The 22,102-nt window shown below is 42.1% G+C and overlaps 1 protein-coding gene across 2 annotated transcripts in view; it reads right to left on the bottom strand.

The window, feature by feature from the left end:
- Positions 1 to 5,922: 5,922 nt before the first annotated feature.
- The window catches only part of PLPP3 (phospholipid phosphatase 3), a 67,098-nt gene continuing 50,918 nt past the window's right edge, over positions 5,923 to 22,102 (bottom strand). The window contains exons 5-6 of one of the 2 annotated variants that reach the window (XM_035121564.3): positions 15,353 to 15,529; positions 5,923 to 7,913 (exon numbers count right to left, since the gene is read on the bottom strand). In XM_035121564.3, coding sequence (XP_034977455.1) covers positions 7,788 to 7,913; positions 15,353 to 15,529 — 303 coding nt within the window. In that variant the 3' untranslated portion in view covers positions 5,923 to 7,787. Of the gene's footprint in view, positions 7,914 to 13,460; positions 14,105 to 14,481; positions 15,530 to 22,102 lie in introns of those variants that run through there. The other variant, XR_015951037.1, reaches the window with a different exon arrangement.

Genomic DNA, 22,102 nt, shown 5'->3' with positions numbered 1-22,102 from the left:
GATGGTGGAAGGTTGTCCCGCAACTAATTGTAGTTTCCTATACCTGCCTGTCCTACCTGCACACAGGTAGGCAAATCCATCCTGCTAATTAGGAATAATGGCAAAATAGTCACTTTGAGGCAGCTGCATGGTCCTATTGGCACTAGGCCCCGAAAGCAGAAACAAGGATCATAGAGGTGAATCTTGGGGAAATAAGATTTTTAACATCTCTTTTTGTCCTGGTTGAAATGCCAGGTGTTTTAAGACCTTGAAATAAAAAGACCCTGTTTGCAAGAGGAAGGGAACCTTTGAATCTAACTATATATATTTTAAGTTTCATTGTTGTGTAACAACAAATCTACATTCATAAGCTTAAGATGGAGATAGCTGGCAACAGAAGGATTGTAAATCTTCTCTGATTGTTCTGTATTTCTATGGCAGGGAAGACCAGTTGAGGATGAATTAACAGAAGCATTTCCCATGATCTGAAAATTAACAAGGCTGGTTTAGCTAGGCTCAAACATTCTTTTCTGTTACTATTTTTTCTTCCAGATGCTACAGTCCAAGGAAATTATTTATGAGAGGGAAAGGATTTGGGGAACAGCTAAGAAAGTGAGTTGTAATTGAGAAGCTTGAAGAAATGGAATGCGCTTCATTAACAAATTAAAAATGACAGCTACCTGTAGTTAGCCATTGTTTTTCTGTTGGCTCCCATTGTGTGTTTGATTAGAGGCTGTTTGTTTTGTCTCAGTTATAGTTTTACCAAAACGATGGTGCAAATAATAACTAAGGGGATGTTCCAAACCAAAGATCTGCCAGGATGAGCATGTTAGGATGTGATGAATCTCTGGCACCACCCCTCTCCCTCATCCCCGCTCAGCTGGATCCTAGCTCCATTCTTCTCCATCACACAACCTGGAAACCCAGCAGAACTTAATGCTGGCCAAAAAGGGTGGTGTAAGTTAAACTCTGTTTTAAAGGTTTGTTCCCCCTCTGACAAGCTCGGGCTGGCTTAGCTGGCAGTAGTCTCACTCCTAAATGGGGTTAGGATCTGGCATATTTAATACTACCTTAACTTAAAGCGCTGGCTTCCCATGGTTAGGATTGCCCCATTGTGATAATGGGGTATTTGGATTAAGCGTCCTCCTATTCCTAAAAGGCCATGAGATTCAATCCATCTTCAGCACTCCCACCTTCAAGAGGTCTATGATTACCTGTTAAAAGTGTATAATTACAAAAGAATCTCTTTACCTTGCTTTGTTCCTAAACCTGTTACTGAGAATTAATAGCAGTGCTCTTATTAACCTTTAACGTATTTCCTTTGTGCTTAGCAATCTACCAAAATAGTATCCTTCTTTTGTTTCTGTTTACTTCCTTTAGAATTCTGGTATGGAACTCCTAGGCAATTTTAGGTCCGTTGCCTACGTTGAACAGTCAAAAGATATTAAAAGTCTTCTAGCATTTCCTCTTCCCCCATGGAGTTATATCTACTATCTAGGACGTGACGGGCTCACTCAGCAGTAAACAATTTGTTAAGCTTCTTCACAGTAACGACATTGTCTGTCATTAGTCTCCATCTCTGTTTCCAAGTAGACCTGCTGACTCCTTGTCAGTTCCTTCATAGGTATTTAAAGACCATCTTAATGTTCATCTTGATTTCCTTTGCTATTTGTGGTCTGTAACTATGGTCGTCATTCTCACTGCCAACTGCCTTCTACTTTATTTAACTGCACAGTTCATTTTCAAGGTTGCAGCTGAAGAGGGTAATCAGGAAGGACCCATTCTGTGGGAAGAGTATAGACAGACGTATCTTCAAAGGCAATCATTCTGAAGATGGTGACAAACTAAAATCTGTCCCCTGGTTTCAATAACTTTGCTTCACCTTGGGCCCAACCTCAAAATATTGCAAAATCTTATGGAACGGATATGTTTTTATACCGTAAGCCCCTATCTATTGCATAGCCATCACCATTTTTGTACTGTGTAAATAACTTTCTGCTTTTGTGTGTTCTAAACCTGTTGCCAATCAGGTTCGATTTTAGAAGAGGCAACATCATTTTCACATTTCTTACACTATCCATCATATTATTAGCTTCTGTATGCGCCTCTCTCCTTTGTAATTCTTTCCTCAAGTAGTCCTACCTCTTAAATATATCCTCCTCACAGGAAAGATGTTCGAGTGCTTTACATCTTAGCCTCCCTTTTATATATCTGCAGCTCAGCAATGTCTTTTCAGCAAGGTGGGGATAAGAGCCACATTTGGTATTCCACAAGTGATATACAGTGGTACCTCAGGTTACAGACACTTCAGGTTACAGACTCCGCTAACCCAGATATAGTACCTTGGATTAAGAATTTTGCTTCAGGATGAGAACAGAAATCGTGCTCCGGTGGCGCGGTGGCAGCAGGAGGCCCCATTAGCTAAAGTGGTACCTCAGGTTAAGAACAGTTTCAGGTTAAGAACAGACCTCTGGAACGAATTAAGTTCTTAACCAGAGGTACTACTGTACCAATAGTTAATAGAATGGTGTTTTGATACCTGCTGCTTTACTTTCAGTTCCTTTCTTTACCTTCATGTTTTCTAAATTGAATTTTCCCCTTTTCCCAACACTAAACAAGTTTTCAGTGAGTGTTCATTGTGAACCCTAGATCTGTTGCAGCCAGTTTAGTGTCTCTGTGGGAGAGATAATTCATTTGTGATTCCACCTCTTGCTATGCTTGTTTTTTATTGAATGGAACATTAAAGCTAGCACCTCCCTTCTGCAATTTGAAGCAATACAGGCCCTAGTGACAGTCCAAAAGTAATTGGAAGAAAATATCTAGCTCAATCCTGTAGCTTTTCTTATGATAGCATTGCAATCTCTGAGCAATGGCACATTTTGAAACATATTTAAAAAATGTATTTTGGGGGTACATTGGTACCCATAACTATTTCCCCCGAGTATTTCTTATTGTGTGTGATTTCCCACACTCATCCAGTTTGTATACACGGGGAAGTGTTGGGGGAGAAAATGGGTGTTCTTTAATTTCCAGGGTAACACTACTGCATGTCAACCTCACATTTTGACTGTTTTCATTAATGACTATAAGAAATCAAAACGATTAAATGTTTTAGCCTTAATAGAACTGTTTGTTTTTGCAATCTTACTTGTTTCAGATCTCAATCAGACCAAATAGTCATTTCACTTTACTGTTATAATATTGCTTCGGCACAAATCTGGTGCAAGTATTAATACAAAATCAAGTTTCCTGTAGGGCAGTTGTTGGAAACGATCTTGAAACCAAAACCAAAATAATGTCAGTTTTCACTTCTTTAGGTTCAATGTAACATATACATATCTGGCAGGCTGATGGGAGAGACCACCCCTTGCGCGTATCTGTGTGCCAGGAAACCGGAAACCATGAGTTTGAATCTTGATTTTTATATAGAAGTTTTCTTGGATGCTTCCTAGCTTTTGACTCTTGCATTCTTAATGCCTGTTTGTGGTTGAGAAACTGGATTTGCAGATATTTGCAACAGTACCCAGATGAGTAACAGAACAACAAACAAGGCGCCAACTTCTAGTGTTATTTGGAGAACCTGTAATGGATGGGGCAGCGGGGGGGGGGGGTCAGCCTTCCTTTCTTCTTTTGCTTAAGCATTCCAGGGTTGATTAGTGCCCTTTCCTTTAATGAAATCACCTACCCTTATTCTCTGGTTTGGAGCTAACAACAGCAATTACATTAGTGCCTTATAGCCTCAGTGTTGAACAATGATCATGAAATGTATACAATGACATATTATTCTGCTCCAGCGTGCACAGACTACAATGATCCACCTCCTCGCTGAGGATTTCCTAATGATTTCTACTCCATATGCAACAGGAACATAGCATGTTAATTTTCTTTTGCTAGTTTAAAATATTGTATTGCTAAACATTGGACTAAAAACAGGAGGACTAACCAGCTAACCAAGTTTTAATCAGTATCAACCAATGTATATAATGATGGACCTAGAAGGTGCTGGAGAGGCAAGGGACACTCCAATTGCAGGCATGCTTGGGGGAAGCTGACTATCTGGCCCCATTTCAATCCAGCTTTGGGCTCAAGTTCAGCATCAAAACTACCTCACTCACCCTGGTTGACCTTTGTTAGGAGAGCAACAGAGGAAGGGCAGCCTTATTGTTTCTCCTTAACCTCTCAACGTTGGATGCCTTTGACCACTGTGTCCTCCCAGAGTGTCTTTGAGGGTTGTGAATTGGGTTTTACCATGGTTCCACTCCCACCTCCAAGGCCAATTTCAAGAGTAGCAATGGGACACTACTGTTCAGCATCATGTGAGCTTACTTGTGGGGTGCCCCGGGGCAATCTTGTCCTCTGTGGTTTTTAATGTTTAAATGAAACATGTCACCATGGATTTGGTGTGCAGTGTTATCAGTATAGTGATGACACCCAACCCTCTCTCTCCATTCCATCTCAAGTCTGGGAAGCAGGAAGAAGTCCAGTTCAGGATGACATTGCACACCTTTGGAAGAAACAGGTGTGTAGCTTAGGGGGTACTCCTTGATCCATCTATATTGGAATCAATCCATCAATTGAGCCCCAGGTGGCCTCTGTGACCAGCTTTGGTTAGTTCATCAATTATGCCCTTTGCTAAGGTAAAGGTAAAGGGACCTCTGACCATTAGGCCCAGTCGTGACTGACTCTGGGGTTGCGGCACTCATCTCGCGTTATTGGCCGAGGGAGCCGGGGACAGCTTCCAGGTCATGTGGCCAGCATGACAAAGCCACTTCTGGCGAACCAGATCAGCACACGGAAACGCCGTTTACCTTCTCGCTTGGAGCGGTACCTATTTATCTACTTTCACTTTGACGTGCTAGCAATCCATGTTCTGATAATGTTCAGATTGGACTACATGAGAGCTACCTTTGAAGACAATCTGGAAGCTGCAATTAGTGCAGAATGAAGCCATGAGGCTGCTTGTGGGTACCTCTGCCAGACACATACTATGCGCTCTTGAAAGTTCTCGAATTTGCTACTGAACCCAATTTAAGATGTTAACACTGGCATACGAAGAAGAGGAGTTTGGATTTGATATCCCGCTTTATCACTACCCTAAGGAGTCTCAAAGCAGCTAACATTCTCCTTTCCCTTCCTCACCCACAACAGACACCCTGTGAGGCGAGTGGGGCTGAGAGACTTCAGAGAAGTGTGACTAGCCCAAGGTCACCCAGCAGCTGCATGTGGAGGAGCGGAGACGCGAACCCGGTTCCCCAGATTACCAGTCTACCGCTCTTAACCACTACACCACACTGGCTCAGTGACTTGGGCCTCCAGTGTTTGAAGAAGCAGCCCCTTCCACATTGACCTGTCTGGGAGCTGATCATTAGGGGAGCTCCTATTGTGCTAGACACACACACCTCATTCCGTGGTTTGAGGACAGTGGTGCATGCGGCCTTCTCTGTGGTTGTGGAGGTGCATCTAGCACAATTGACGTATGCTTTTCAATGATTGCTCAAGACGCGCCTCCTTGAGTGCATGTTCCTGTTATTCTGCTATTTTGTCATTGTGACTTTGATTTTAATGTCATTTGAATTGTGATAGTTTTGTAACCCACCCTGCAACCATGGGGACAGTATAAAAGTTGAGCTCTTCTCTTATGGAGTCTCCTGCACAAACCTTGCATGGTGCTGTCTAGTATACCACTAAAGAATTGGCTCACCTTCCTCCATGCTGTTGAGGCCAATGCTCAAAACAGGGCATCGTTTGGGCTATACGTTAACAGCTCTGCAAAATATTCAACAGGTACTACTGAACTGTATTCTCCATAACCTTTCATCGCCATTGGTATGTAGATATGCACAGAACACTAAACCCTTTTTGTGTAAAAATTTCCAAGGAAATATCAGTCTTGCTATAATCTTCCATTTCATTTAGGCTCCAAGGAATAGTCAAAATGGAGAATATGGGTGCACAGCATTATTAACTTGTGCCTGAAACATTTATTTATAAAGCACATTTATACAGCATTTTTTTGTGTTTTTTTTCTTTTGCAAATACAAACTTTAATTTTGTACTCTACAAAAAGTCTCGCATATTCCTCTTTTTACAAAAAAAAGAAACATTACAAAAATACAGACAATTTAATATGGTTTTTATACAATTGTCTTTAGTTGTTACTTTCATTAAAATATTACTACCACAGACCTACAATATTTTAGTCGACTATAAAAAATTAAGTCAATGCTTTTTTTGTTTTAAGCAGCAACATGTAAATAACACAGGTCAAAACACAGTTTATGATCATAGTGGATATATCTAAAATTGTTTCAGAAATAATATTTTACATAGTTAATTTTTAATGTTTTATACATTATTTATATAATATTTATATATATATTTATATATATTTATATTCATAAAAAAAATCATAGCTTGCTAGAATTGAAATGATAGGACGGCGTTTGCATGACAAAGATGTGCAAAGGTCAGTCTGCCCTGGTTAGAATCAGCAGTTCAGTCCTTTTAAGGTATTTAAGAACTGTCTTTTGGAATTGCACCTGAGAGCCTAGAAGCAGGTCTCTTCTGGTTTGCTTTCTTCGCGTGCCCTTGGTGTTGCTGAGAGCAGCATTTAGCCTAGTCTGTAATGAATAGTTGAAAATGATCCCTTTTCAAGCCACGGGAATTACAAAAGGGATTTGACCGAACATCAGGCTAAGGCGGTCCCGCCCAGCAGTCCGCCCATTAGCTGGAGGAGTTATGTTCTGAGTCTCAACCCCAGAGCCAATAGTGCTAATGTAGATGAACAAGGCTGACCACAAACAAGGTATCCATATGTGAATCCAAAATGAAGTGACCATTCAGAAAATACTTTTGTTATTTGAGTCAATGGTAAAAGGGGATTTATTTTTTTTAATTAAAAAAAACTAGGCCACCAAGCATAATACTATGCAGGCTGGACAATTCATACAGTACTGTTGACATTAGATACTAGAGGCATGGGCCCCATGTTTCTTGTGTTGTCCCTTATTTGGCACATCCAACCTGCTTTCCAAAGTATTAGTGATGATAATAATTGTGACCATGGAGAATGTCATATAGAAAGTGAGGGATAGGTGAAAACAAATATGGAATGACTCTTTACAACCAGGGATACTGGTGAAGCAGGCTGGGTTGCATTTAGAAAGTGGATTCTACACCTAACTGGATATAGAAAAGTACTGTCTTGCAGCATTTGTGTAGTGGAAATAGGCACTTTTCGAACATTTTACTGGGTATACATCTCCGAAACCAAAAGTAAGTTCCGAATTGGAATGGAGATAAAGAAAACCAATAAAATAAGAGGTTACACTTAGAAAGTGATCACAAATCATGAATCAGTGCTTATTTTTCATAGATAGTGCTATAATCTAGTTGGCAAGGATTTTTCTCTCCCGTCTCTCACTTAATAGGAATTGAAAACTGTCATAGCAAATAAAAGAAGCAGAAGCAGAGATGGCCAGTTTCCTAGAAATCATTTAGTGTTCATTAAGCTATGAACAATTCAGCATTCACTACAACATGAACACTCAGCCAATTGCACATTTAGAATTCCTGCATCGTGTTTTGACTTATTTCGTAATTGTTGCCTTTGACTTACTTGAACAACACCCATTTTATGCAAATGTTGTGAGTGTAAAAAAGGCCACAGAGTCAGACCTTATTGGTCAGGCAAGAGTCTCTCCCTACATTCTACTGTCTGATGAGATTGAGAGCAGCAGGTAGTTGCTGTCAGCAGTCATTTTGCAAAAACAAAACAAAAACAATATATATATATATTTGTCAAATGTCTACACCATGTTGTGATGATTGTTCCGATCAAGGATATCCACAGGTGAAAGTAACTCCTTCCGGATTGGAGGTGGGGGCAGAGAAATCTTTGTTTTCTCCTTGAAGAGGTCTGAGACATAGAACACCTGTAAATAAAACGAATATAAGCATTCAATATAAATATTCAGATTTTTATACCTGCTCCGGTTTATGTAGAGGAAATCTGAATCCTCCATTAATAAACATAACAGTTCTGAAGTTACACTATCCTGCTACAATGAGAACCAGACTGAAGATCTTCTAGACTGGTCCATCAAAAAGCAAACAGTTACTTCACAGGAGCCAAGCACTGCTAGTTACCTAGCAGGGACAAAGGCCCAAAGCACAACTTTGCATAAATGTCTAGTGCCCCTGGTGAGGATCTCACTGGTATCAAATTCGCAGCATGCCCTGGCATTGCAAAGAAAAAATAAATTATGCTTTCAAAAAGGGGGAAAGGGACAAGAGATCTATCTGGAATCTGGAAGAAAATACCTAGAACTTGGGACGCCTGGGATGCCTCTCTTAAGAGTGCCCCAACAGGAAAGCGAATCCCAATTAAATGTAATTGGACAGCGTGATTGAGCATCACTTTCTCACCTACTTTTTACTTATATGGAAAATGCCTTTCCCTGCCTCTCCTTTTCCACTGGATCTCACCCAACACCCATTGGTTTCTTTCACTATTTTAATTCAAATACATTCACTGTTTGGAAGGGAGATGTACTGAGGGGATGGGAATCTTCTTAATACAGAAGTCTTAAAAAACATTATTTACAGTTAAACAACAACAACAACAACAACCCGGCACACAATCAATAAGCTGTCAACATGCATACCAAGAGTTCACACAGCTTCACTTCCTCTGGTGATTTAAATGGACTAAAATTAAACTTCCCTTTGGAGTCAATTCTCCGTAATTCTTAGTCAGTCAGGGTAGCTTGATATTTCCTTGCCTTCCCACCCACCCGCATCCCCTTCCCTACGCCCTTTCCTCACAGCTAGAAAATTAAAGCTTAGTCAGGATGACTGTTCTGTCATTTTAAAGAAATAGTGTCAAGGAAGAGATATTCCCAACTACCTTTCCCTGAAATAATCAATGACGTATCCGCTCTTACGGATGTGAAAAGTCTCCCACTTGACAATTCAGAGAGGCAGCCACACAATAGGAAAGCCCTGGGAGGAAACTTTGACATCCTCCCTCAGCCAAAGTCGTATCAAGTCCAGCATGACTGATGTACTTTCTCCCTTGCAAAATTTAACTCTGAAGCCAGAAAGGAAAAGGGCCAGACAGAACACAGGCTCTGCCGACAGGAGAGTAAGGCTCATTTCTGCTATTCAGTGCTAGAGCCTTGGTACAAAGAAATCCCAGCTATTAAACACTTATAATATTTGTATACAACAGCAAACACACAAGCTGCTACAAACTTGTTCACTGGCTGGATTACAATTGGTTTACTACCAAATTTCTAATTTATTGCGCATTGTGGTCAGGGCCAGCTCTAGGTAGATCCCCGGTGGCGCGGTGCGCCAGGGCGCCAGGCCAGTAGGCAGGTCGCCGCGCGGCGAAGCCGCACGGAAACCATGCTGCGCCGTGCGAGGGCGGGGCGCCGGAGCGATCTCCGCCCCTCAGCACCAGGGCGCGCGACCTGCTCAAGACTGCCCTGATTGTGGTGACTGGGCCCAGTGTCAAGAAGTGACAGCAATGGGCTGGGTCAGGATACAGTGAGTCGTGGGCTCGCTCATCCCCACCCCCAAAATATCCTGTTTTCTGCAGGCTACTGCCAGTGTAAATCCATTGGTAATACTTTGAGTGTGTGGAACATACTGGACGAATGATGCCAGTGTCATTTGGTAGGCAGACTGGAGATTCGGATTGCCGTCTAAATACTGTATATGTTGACTGGAGTCAATGGAAAGCCCAAGGCAATTCATTACCAACTAACAACTACCTCTCCCTTTTGCCCACCAGGAATCTCAACTCCTCTTCTGTCTCCAACTGGAGTTTTGAGGACAAAGTTCCCCACAGCAGTAAATGAGGGTGGTGGCTCACCAAAAAAGGGGGAAAGATCCCATGCTTCATAGCAGGACTCCTGTACCTCCTCCATTTCCATCTAGCAGTATTCACATGGTCCTTTGTGGTTGCCAATGTGATGCCCTCTAGATGTTGCCCAGCAACTCCCATCAGCCCAGCCAGTTTGGTCAATGGGTAGCGATGATGAGAGTTGCAGTTCATCTTGGAGGTACCACATTGACTATCCATGTACTAGATAAGACTGTTAAATTGGTACTTTCTTTTGATATGAGTAGCTAAGGAACCCCCAAATTCTGCCATCCGCCCCAAAAGAAAACAATTTTCTGGGCTGTCAGTCAATAACTACTATTTTGTGATTTCCCCTCTTAATTTTAATACAGAAATATCTGTGATAACATGTTTAGGATATCTGAAAATAGCCTTTTTGGTCTTGGTTAAATAGTAGACTAGTAGACACCAGGGTTAAATAGTAGACACCAGGGTTAAATAGTAGACTAATTTTTTTTTAAAAAAAATTGACTTTATATAGTGGTTTCACATATAGTTTCATGTAATGTCATCTCTCCTGCAATTTATGAGACTCCTGTCATTAAGGGTTCTAGGAAAATCAAAGTGTTTGGCAGGTCCAAGTTGTTTCAGGTTGCAAACAGAGCCACAGGGTTGGAACTAAGCTCAGTGGCCCTCAGTGGCACTTGCTTCTTAATAAACCTGCATACAATGGTGCTGTCGCTGCAGCAGTGCCTCAATGACCCTGCCTGTTCAACTCCCATAGGCAACCCAAATCAATCAAATGGTTATTAGATCTGCAGTTACATGTTAATACCATTATACTATCTTCCTTGGAACAAGAACTTTGTCCAAATGAGGAGGTAAAATACTAACTATTTGTTGAGGTTTGACAACACAGGAACTTCTATCTCAGGGAGTGTTTTCTTCAAATTGTACTAGTTTGTGGGAACTTGCAAAAACAAGGTACAGAAAGGATAATGAGTTAAATAAAACAGCTGATCCATGAAATATGCCCATCTATTGACAAATGTAATTCCGCGAAAATCCATCACTCTGCTCTGCAGTTGAAGTAACCAATGTGTGAGAGGCTCTTATTCTACTGGCGAATGTGTCCAGCAAGAGCATTATTGTTTATATGTTATGACCAAAAGCACTGCTTTTATACTGCTTTGAAGCTCTAGCAGGGTTAGAGAAGTTGTGCTCCCAATTCAACTTCCCGAGACTTCCATTAGTTAGGCTGCTAGGCTTCTCAGAGTGAGAAATCACAAAGTATTTGATTGTTTAAAGAGACTGCTTGTTTTACTGGATGCAAATGTTTGCATTCAGGCTTCCAATTGTCTTGCTATGTTCCCAGATCGGTTAGTTTGACATCTAAATATTAGCATTGAAGCAAACAGTTATTTCTTTGAGGAAACAGAACTCCACTCAGGGGGAAAAAAATAGATGGTTGGCTGCAACCAAAGAAAAATAAATAGTGTACCAACCTCTTTCCCTAGCTTATTTAAATTTCATGTTCTCTTTGAAGGCAACACTAGGGTTCCTGAACCAAAACTACAGTTCCTTTTCCTAATTGTCAGCATATTAAGTCTCCTGTTTCAAATGAAGCTATATTAGAGATGGATAGGCATTCTAGACTTTCTTTTGGTTCTGGAGAAAAAGGTGCATTTCTTACCCATTATAACACTAGCCCTTCATAACGAGAGGAAAAGGAGCTGTGAACTCCTGGCAGCAAATGTTACGTCTGACTGTCCTACTGAAATCAATGAGATTTAAATTAGTCAAAACCACTTCCAACTACTTGCTTTTGTTGGACGGTGTGCAGTACTTGTGGTTCATGCTCATATTCTATCACTACTTGTGATGGAGAATTGTATTTTTGGGGGGGGAATAGGCATACTTGGTGTTCTCTGTGGGGCTTCTAGATTTTGGAAATATTTAAATCTTCATTTAATTTTAGCACAACTGCTAAATGTCTGTACCCATTCATCTATAGTATGGCAGAAGCAAGGTTTGGAAGGCAATTTTGATGCCATGCCTCTCATGTACCCACTTCCTAAGACTGGATTCAATCACGATGATATCCACATTCTATACCGAGAGCTCCATGACAAATCAATTTGTGGCAGGAGTGAGTAGCGGTTGCACGGTGGAAGTGGCAGATGGGGGATTAGGTTCAATCTGGCCTGTATTTTCTAACTGGATAAATTATGGATGGAGCGTCATCTTGGCTTTCTTAGCCTTTGCTCCGTAGTTCATGGCGTGTGTGGCTTTAAATCAGATATTTGGGTAGTAGCCTTAATTCCCATTTAAACTGTATTTCACTTTTAGCAAGGTTTGAGGTTATAAAAACACTTTGAAAAATCATGAAACATGATCTCCTAAGGTTAGAACAGTGTGTTAAACCTTCCTAATGCTTCAGCTGCTTAACACAAAAAAAGAGGTAAATGCACAGAGTGTTTTTGCTTGGATTTATGCCACTTCCTGTGGAAGGTGCTCTCCGCCCATAAAGAAAACTCAACAGCAGACAACAGGGAATGTGCTATATGATGTTGTAAGCTGGTAGCTTAGCATTTCAGCTGATCGATGCCCTTCTTAAATTCATTATCTTAGAAGAGACTTTACTTGGATCCAGAACATTTTAGCAAACAACTTAACATGAGATTAGGTGAATAGGAGAAGGAAATGGCCCCTAAGATTTGCATCTTCCCACAATTTGCCATAACACAATTATAGCCACCACAAAAGTGGTTCATAAAAGACATTTTGATTTCAGCCATTCTGATTGCATCTAAACTCCAAACAAAACAAGATCTTGTATGGTCTTGGATGAAGCAAATACTGCAAACCCCTTAGAGGCTAGCCTCAGCTACCGGCACCTATTGCCAATAATCAGAAGAACTTAACCGCAAGAACGTGTCCGGGTCAAAGGACGGGACATAAATTTTAAATAAATTCATAAAAGGATATAAAGTACAGTGAAAAAGGTGACGCTAGGGCCTTTCTAAATCTAAGACTCATAAGCAACACTCAGGTTGCTTATGAACATTTAGGGCATCCCTTAGGAGCAGGAAATTATGGGAAGACGTAGGGAAGCAGTAGCCACCCCTCTCTTAGTTTCCTTTTCTATTGCCATGTCTGTTCCCCACCCCCATGGCTGGACAAGGGCCGGACTAAAAGTGACCAATACCCTCTGCACATCCTGATGGACTGAAGCATACAAAAGGGCAGCAGCCACCGGAGGGAGAGGGATAAAAAGGAAGGGGCGTACATGTGTGTGGTGTTTCTCAGGCAGCTGCTTCCTCCGTGGCCTTTATCTCGTCACAGGAAAGTCAGCCTATAGCAGCCGAACTCTCACCCCTCCTCTGGCCTAGTAAAACATGCCATCTGTTTACAGGTCAGGAAAACAGGGCGAGATTTGTAACTTGTCATTGGACAGGAAATGGTGAAAAGTGTCCTGTTCACGCATCGAGACCCTTATTGTCTGTCAGAACCGTTTTTGCGGCGATGCATTGAATTCATCTGCATCCTACTGCACCCCAGCATTGCATTGCATTGCATTCTTCTTCTTCTTCTTCTTCTTCTTCTTCTTCTTCTTCTTCTTCTTCTTCTTCTTCTTCTTCTTCTTCTTCTTCTTCTTCTTCTTCTCTTTCCTCTTCCACCCTTTAGCAAAGTTTTTAGAGCAACTAACAGGAGAGCTTAGTCAAAGCCTTCCATATAGCTACCTCTAACACCGGGCGATAATGTCTAGAGCAAAGCCACATGACCCAAATTGAAGCCTGAGCTGAAAAGAAACTGTTTCCTTGTGCGAAAAAGTTGCCCAAAGTATTTTCTGAATATATCCAATACCTCCTTCCAGGGTGATCTTTTGTTTGTTTAACCGCCGACAGAAATAAATAAGAACAAAAATGCCATGGAAGCTTTGAAGAATGTCGTTGCTCTGTCTCTTCAACTTAGTGGCGACTATCACTTCTGCTACTAAGTAAAATGTAAGCAGGAGATGTTCACCCACTGAAATTGCAATTGAGGTTCAATGTGTATGTGGGAGATGCAGGACTGGGGATGGAGCGCTTGCTGGAAAACAAATTGATGGCCTGGGGGCATGAAGGCCGCTTATGCATTCTCTCTCTCCCCCCCCCCCCCAATTCTCTGGCAGTTTTATTATTATTTTTCTTTCCAGCTAGGTTGTGAAATTGGAAGAGAGGAGGGCAGGGCATTTGTAGGGGAGAACTGGTGGTTTTGGGAAGAAGTAAGCACCTGCCCTCCCATATAAAGGGTAAAGGGACCCCTGACCATTAGGTCCAGTCGTGACCGACTCTGGGGTTGCGCGCTCATCTCGCATTATTGGCCGAGGGAGCCGGCGTATAGCTTCCAGGTCATGTGGCCAGCATGACAAAGCCGCTTCTGGCAAACCAGAGCAGCACATGGAAACGCCGTTTACCTTCCCGCTGTAGCGGTTCCTATTTATCTACTTGCATTTTGACGTGCTTTCGAACTGCTAGGTTGGCAGGAGCTGGGACCAAGCAACGGGAGCTCACCCCGTCGCAGGGATTCGAACCGCTGACCTTCTGATCAGCAAGCCTTAGGCTCAGTGGTTTAACCACAGCGCCACCTGGGTCCCTAGAAGTAAGCACCTGCCCTCCCATATATGTGCTCCCAATTCATGTTATTGCATAGTCAAACTGCATCTTATGTGGGAACTCAGTGCTTGGAAATCTCCAGGTTTATTTACTTCACAAAATGCAGCTGGCCCTGATTCAGAGCACTGCATGGTGCTGATTGTGGAGTTGTGACCCTTTATCCCTATGCTGTGAAGCTCTGGTACCGTTCTCCTGAAAGTTGCAATGTCTCAAAAAGAGACGTTAATCTGGGCATGTTTTCTAGAGCTAAAAACATTTCTGCTTAGCTTTTCAATCTGTACTTGGGTACTGAGAGACTACATTGTTCACAGAATGCAAACAGTGGTTTGGAATCAGTGGAGAAGAAAGAAAATACGTATCTATTCAGCTGCCTTTTCAGATGTTTCGAAACTCGGGATGGGTGGGGGCTGCTGTAATGGTTTATACATTCACCTGTGTGAACCACCCTGCTAATGTGTCCAGTCTAGTATGCATTAAAGGAGAACTCTTTTCGTGCACTAAACATCACCAATCTAATACTTAGAGGGAAATTGTTTCACATGAACTCCACATGTTACATGTGAAAGATACTGTTTGCTGTGCATTTATATTTTAGGTTTCTAACACTGCATTCCACATTTATTTTCCTTATTTAAGTCTCCATCCCTTTCTCCCTTCTTTAAGTCTATCCTTCCTTGGTTTTAGTGCCAGCAACACTCTCCCCAGTGAGGTCCACCTAGCACTGATACTACCTTTCTGCTGCCAGGGTAAAGCTTTTCTCTGCTCTTAGGATGGGCTTTAACACTCAAATAGTGCATCACTGCCTTAGGATAAGATACATGTGGTTGTTTAGTGAAACAATTCTATGGTATGGCATGTCACTTACTATGCAGTAAGCCACCAGGGCCCCTTGTGCGAAACCAGCCAAGACGTCTGTTGGATGATGTTTGTGGTCAGAAACACGAGAAAGCCCTGTGTAAAAGGCCATCATAATCAGTGTGAACTGCAACAGGGGACGCAGCAGGCGGGCTCCTCTCCAAGTGAACCTGGCTTGCAGGTACAGCTACAAAGGGGGAAAAAAGGAAGGAGAAAGACATTAGGATGCTGTCCTCGCAGCAGACTGCAGTGGAATAGAATTGGTGCCAGGTTTACAATACGGCAAACAGAAAACAAACCTATCTTCAGGGCAGAGCAAAATAGCAGCCAAAAAAAGAAGTGTTGTGTAGCAGGGAGGACCTCTGCTGTCACTACCAACACTCCGAAACAGGTGTCAGCAGTAGGCAAAAGGTGGTAGATGAATTTCAACAGCCACCTTGTCAACCAAATTTGGGCCCCAAGTTCCAACCTTCATCTCAGTCTTCGTAACTTCTTTTGTCTGTCATGGCATCCAACTTTATTGAGTGACCCACAGTCCTATGATTACAATTACTGGAGAATGGTGTGCTTTCTTTTTCAACTTTTAACACACTATTTATAATTGTATAAACCTTTCTTATGATGTCTTTCCTTGATCATTTTTCCCACCTCCAGATTTTCCCAGAAGAAAAGTCTCCCCCCCCCCCCACTTTATAATTTTGGCTTCCCCACTTCTGAACATTTCCCAGATCTTGCAACCCCCTTTTTATGATGAGGTAACTGGAACACTGCTGAATATTATTGCAAGTGCAGCTGCAGCATGGTTCATAGCATTAAGATTCAGACCATCTTATGGTCTTTTCCCTAATTTGCTTTTGAATCCTAGCAGTGTTTGTGACCACTTTGTGACTTGAACTTTAAAATGCCTTGGACCTAAAATTCAGAGTTCGAAATGATACTTTTGCTTCAGCAAGGGAAAATGAACAAACAAATCAACAGCCAACCAAGGACTTGACCTGAAATAAAGTAGATGAAATGATGTCAAACGGGTATTGTCTCCTGCCTCACCCCTCCCCACTTATCCTGGTCTGGTTTCCTCTTGAAAGTTGTGGGCACAACCTATTCCTCGAGTTCCTGTGGGAAACTTGGGAAGCCAGAGAGAGAGAGAGGAAGAGGCAGCAGGAAAGGCAGAACCGTCTGCCCACAAATCAAAGGAGCTGGAGGCTAACCCAATCGGAAATGCAGGGTGAGGGTGAGGGGAGTCTGAACACGGCCAAGTCCTCCCACTATGGCTGCCTTCCCATAACACAAGGCAGGGAAATGAACGTGACAAGGTCACAGCAATGTCTGTTTGTATAATTGATGCAGTAAAAGTTTACAGTTGGAGGAAAAGCGAGGCACTGTAGTCTGATCACTGCTTACAAATCAAGACATGAATTAGGATAGACTCATTCTTAAGCCAATAAACCATGGTTTCTCAGTCCAAACTGGGACATTTTTATATAGTTGCTTTGTTGAACCTGCCATTGGCATAGTGTTCAACTGTCACTAGACAAGACACTGCGGAATAGAAGTTAAGGGAGGAAGACAACTACCCCCACATTATGGACTCTGAATTAACTCAACTGTGATAACACCAACCTTTGTTTCTGCATTTGTGGATGTAATTCTTAAAAATTAAAATTTACCCATCTATGCTTTCATGAATGCCTGGTAGCTTGTTTCTATGGGTACCCACATTGGACTATTACTAGCACAAGCACTGGTACAAGCCACTCTGTATATTTTCAGAAGAAAACAGTGCGTGCCAGTAGTCTGAGAGAAGAAAGGTCGGGTCTAAACTTAAGAGAGCTCCTGAAAGCAAGAACTGCAAGCAAGGCAGAGCTTCAATAGATACAGCTGTTTCCAACATGGCATTTCAGTTCTGAAAGAGGCTGTAGCTATTGGAATCATAGATATGTTTTATCTAAGCCTGAATGTCTAAGAGCCCATTCAGTCATTAAACAGTGTAGAATTATCCTTCAACATAATGTCAATTATTTCCCTTTTGACGAAACTTTAAATCACCATATTTGCTGAACAAAATTTAGTTGAAGCATGTGGAAGGTGAACTAGCCCGGTTTTGTGTTCCTTTTTCATAAAACCCACCCAGTGCTGTCATCTTCTGCCCTCTTTACATCCGAAAGGTTTTCATTATAAAGTGAAACCAAGCTAAAGAAAACAAACACTTAATGTAAAAAAGCAAAAAACAAAAACCAACAACCCAACTGAACTGAAGTTGTTTTTACAGCGGACAGAAAGAGAATTACAAGTGGTTTTTACTAAAGTCTCTATATGCTGCTAACTCAGTCATGGGAGGTTTACGGAGGCGCCAGTGTGGTGTTTATCTAGTAACATGAAATGAACAACTGCCACTTGCAGACCAATAAGCTGCAGTAGGAAAAGTAGCGGCCAATAGCGCTGAGGAGATAAGTGTGACAAAACCAAAGAGGGAGGGAAGAAGGCAAATGACCTCGTGGCCATATGTAGCCGGGGTTGCTGGAAAACTTCTCACATATAAGAAATCTGGCAGCGGCAACATCACCACAGAGTAGACCGCACTCAGGGCAATGTGCAGCAGTTCTGCGGCCAGGGGACTTCCAGTGATGTTAGTGGGAATGTCTGTGGTTAGTCAGGGATCCCAAGCAAATAAAAATGAGGGGCTTGTGTTCCCTCAACAAGTGAGGAGGAGAAAAAGATTAATAGTCGCTTACATTTTTTACTTTTCAGAAGGTTTGAACAAATAATAATAATAATAATAATAATAATAATAATATCACATACAACATATGTTTGTTGTAAGAAATTTCATTCCATTTTCAGACAGTGGCTCAAAACAGTTAAATCCACCATTTTCAACATTTATAATATCATGTGTGAATGAATTCATGTCTCATCAGTGCTGTTTTTCTAGAAAGAGGTGCTGGAAGTCACCATGAACGACTCCCTTGTTCTCTTATAATGGCAATGGCACCCACCCGAGAGGTGCCGGAACTGAGTTCCGGCAAGTTCCAGCTGGGGAAAAAAAGCTCTGCGTGTCATGAAGTTTACCTGAGTAAACTCATGCTACCAGTACCAGCTGTGTGAAGGCATCTTTGTTACTTCATAGTTCTGCTCCGGGGTGATTTTGCGTAGTTTGACAACACTTTGGGAAGTTGGAGAGGCTACTGGACAATCTGTTTGGGGTGGGAGAAGATGTGGTCAACCACACACACTCCCCTCATAAGCCCTTGACAGGTAAGCTCTGTTTGACACAACTGTAACCGTGACCCTTCTTCAGACTCTAAAGTGTTAGCTCTAAAGCTGTCAGGGTTGCCTAACCTACATCAAAAATTGCTGTGGGGATGAGTAAGAACACACTGTAGAGTACATTGCTGATTGAGAAATGCTTACATAAATGATTAACAGTTTCTGAAGTACAGTAGGAAATTTTCAAATGAAGGAGTACCTGCTTCTGGCCTCATTTGAGCAGATGGGTTAGAGACACACAAAAGAGAGTAAAGGGGGAAAATGTTTCCCTTTTGTTGAGTCTGGGGCTTTGAAATCAGTCACTGATATTTATCTAATGACTAACAGATTGGCCATGATCCCACTGAAATAGAGTCAGAAGTTTGCTATTTGGTGCTCTTGCAGACCATCTGGCTGTTCATCTGGCTGTTAGAGTAAGTAAAGCACAACCCCGGGAACTAAAACAAGTAGCATTTAAGGTGGCCACCTCAGGAGTTTATTTCCTAACCCCGCATGGCCCAACGACATAAATGTCAGTGAAGTTATATAAGACATTAATCCAGCAGCTGTTTTCAAATTTGGCTGGCACAATGCAACACCCTGTGGGCAACATTACCTGGCTTATTCTAACAACCCCTGGAGTCGGGACACATTTATTTAGAAAGCTAAATACTACCTAGATCAGGCTTCCTCAACCTCAGTGCTCCAGATGTTTTTGGCCTACAACTCCCATGATCCCTAGCTAGCAGGACCAGAGGTCAGGGATGATGGAAACTGTAGTCTCAAAACATCTGGAGGGTCGAGGTTGAGGAAGGCTGACCTAGATGGTGGCTGATGTTCTTCCACATAAAGAGGAGAAAGTAAATGTGTGGGTATTGGGGGACTGGCCTTAGTAGTGTCTGGACTGGGCAGAGAGAGCAGCAGCAGGAAACTAATGCAATTGCTTAATGGAATATCATTAAGTCAACAATGAGCTTTGGCCCAGCACGTCTGAACACTGCTGTGAAGAAGCTTCACTACGCCATTGTGGGTTTTCCTTTCTCAGAATTCCCTAATTCAAAGACTCTGTCATCATTACAGTGAAGTAAGCAAGGCACCTATGCTCTGAATTCACAGGATGCCAGAAAGAAAGTGACAGTTCATTTTGTCATCTCTGCTCTCTTCCTTGTCAAGCCGTAAGCAGTCTCTTAGGCTCTTCAGATTACATATGATTCTCCACAAACTCTCCTTAAAAAAAACCTGATTGCTGCAACCCACCTATCTGCCCACCTGGGAACGCAGCATACAGATGGGGGGGGGGGAGACACTTTCTATGTTGCTGTTCCCAATTATCTTCACCTGAAGACCCATGTGGTTTTCATATAAAGTGTCCTAGCTTCATAGCAATACAGTTTAGGTCAGCCAGAAATCTTGTCTTGTGCTTTACTTCATTAATATCTTACTGTTTTTCTTTCTCTGAATCTTTCCACCCCCATTTTCTTAATAAAAACATTACTAAACTGCGATCCTGGAGTTTGCCATCTCCCTTAAGGGCAGCTCTATGAAAGCTTTGGACTACAGCAAAGTGAAAAATTACTTCAGTTCTCCTCTCTCAAAGCATGGTGATTGGAGATAAAACGTTCCTTCTGATCAGAAGCTCTTTAGTGATAGTCATAAAAGAGATCCCCCTCTCACCTCTCAATCTATCATTTTCCAAATATGAGACACTTGGGGGGGGGGAAAATATTGCATTTTTAATGCCCAGGTTTCCAAAACATTCCAAAAATCCTTGGAGGTCCCCACTTTGGTTTGGGGAACTTTGGTGGGATGGCTACTTGAAGGCAATTGATATTAAAGCCCTGAAGCAGGTTGATGTTTGGCAATGGACCTGGCAAGGCTGCAGCTGGTGGATGGTTGACTTTCAAAGCAGCCCACTTTAAGTTTGGAATTCAGGATTCATCTGAATCCAATGCACACCCCTAGTACACAATGCAGATTCCTGTTGTAAATCAACTAAAACCATAACACACAACTTTTCTTACCTCCTGTGAACTAACCATGCATTAAGGAACAGAGACCAACCCACGGCTCTCCAAATAATATACGAGACTTAAAGTAGATGCGCAATGCATATGCTTCAAATGTTACAATTTTAACTGGAACAAAACAGGAGTCTATAATAGAGTCATTCAACAAACAAACCAACCAACCCCCAAATGTATCAAGCAGTATGAAGAGCACAATGCTGAACTTTTAGAATCCAAAAAAAATGCAACCCTGGCAAATTTAATGAAGATCCACTCCCTACAGGACTGGAGTGCAAGAGGGAGAACCCTACAGGCAAAACTGGATCAACCGTGACAGCTTCTTCTACCTGAAGTCAAATGAGAGTAGAGGAAAATTAGCACCTTGTGGGAGAGTTTGACATTAGTCAGCACTTCAAGGTGGTTTTTTATTGTGTTTTTTTGTACGAAAGCAGCAGAGCAGGTTTTTATGATATGGTGTGCCAGGCCCACAAAGCCTGTAAAATTGCTTCTCTGCAGGTTCAGAATCAGCAATTGCCTGGGTGGGGGCAGTAGCGTACAGCGGTAGGGGCAGAGAAAGAGTCCCATTTTCAGTAAGTTGAAACTCACACAGACAGCCTCCAGTTTTGCAGAAATTACATGCTTGTCTGCACATGCCATTTTCTTTAATGAATCCAAAACTTATAGTGACTCATTTAAGTCAAAGGTGACTTCTCTGAATGTTTGGGGAGCTCCCTGCCACATTCTAGTCACCTACTTTCTGCAGAAACCATTTCCAAGGATCAAATTGGAACATTTCTGAGCCAAACTAGCTGGGCACATTTCACGAACAACTTTCCCCCTATTGCCTGCGCCCCTCCTTTTGTTTGACCATTATTTGGTAGAAAGAGAGTGAAAGGTGTTTAAATGATTGCAGATACCAATCCCAAATGTACTCAGGACTGCGATGCTCTCCCTTGACAAGTGCCCCTTCCCAGTACAGCCAAAAATAAAAAGAGCCTCTTCCAAGTACATTTTTGGGCAGATATGCCCATCCTATTTCCTCAGGTCAAAATACACTCAGAAAAAAGGGGGGGAGAACTCTTCACAATCCCAATGGCAACTTACTCTCATATCAGCCATCCTCTACTAGAGCAGTGAAGCTGTCATTTAGCCAGTGAGAATTGGCTATATGATGATATTACCAATGTAAAATGAAGCAAATTCAGAGTGAGGACATTAAAAAAAAAACTGTGTTAGATTTTGTTTGTCCTGAATGACATCACCAACAAGCTAATTCTCATTGAATACATCGGGGGGGGGGGAATGGTGCCAAATAAGCAATTGAGTAGCACTGTGAATATAAGCAAAGGAGCATAGCACAAAAGATGCTATGTCCCCTCACCTCAACACCCTCAGGGGCTAAATGCTTATAATGACAGCACCAAGTGTAATATTTCTGAGGAGAGCATTCCACAATTGGGGAGCGACCAGAGAAAAGACATGTTCTTGTCTAGCCACTCTTTGCAGCT

This window comes from Zootoca vivipara, chromosome 7, assembly GCF_965207765.1.
Source record: "Zootoca vivipara chromosome 7, rZooViv2.hap1.1, whole genome shotgun sequence".
In the NCBI taxonomy this organism is placed as follows: domain Eukaryota; kingdom Metazoa; phylum Chordata; class Lepidosauria; order Squamata; family Lacertidae; genus Zootoca; species Zootoca vivipara.
The sequence above is the reverse complement of the archived record's forward strand: the minus strand, read 5'-3'. Positions and strand labels throughout refer to the sequence as shown.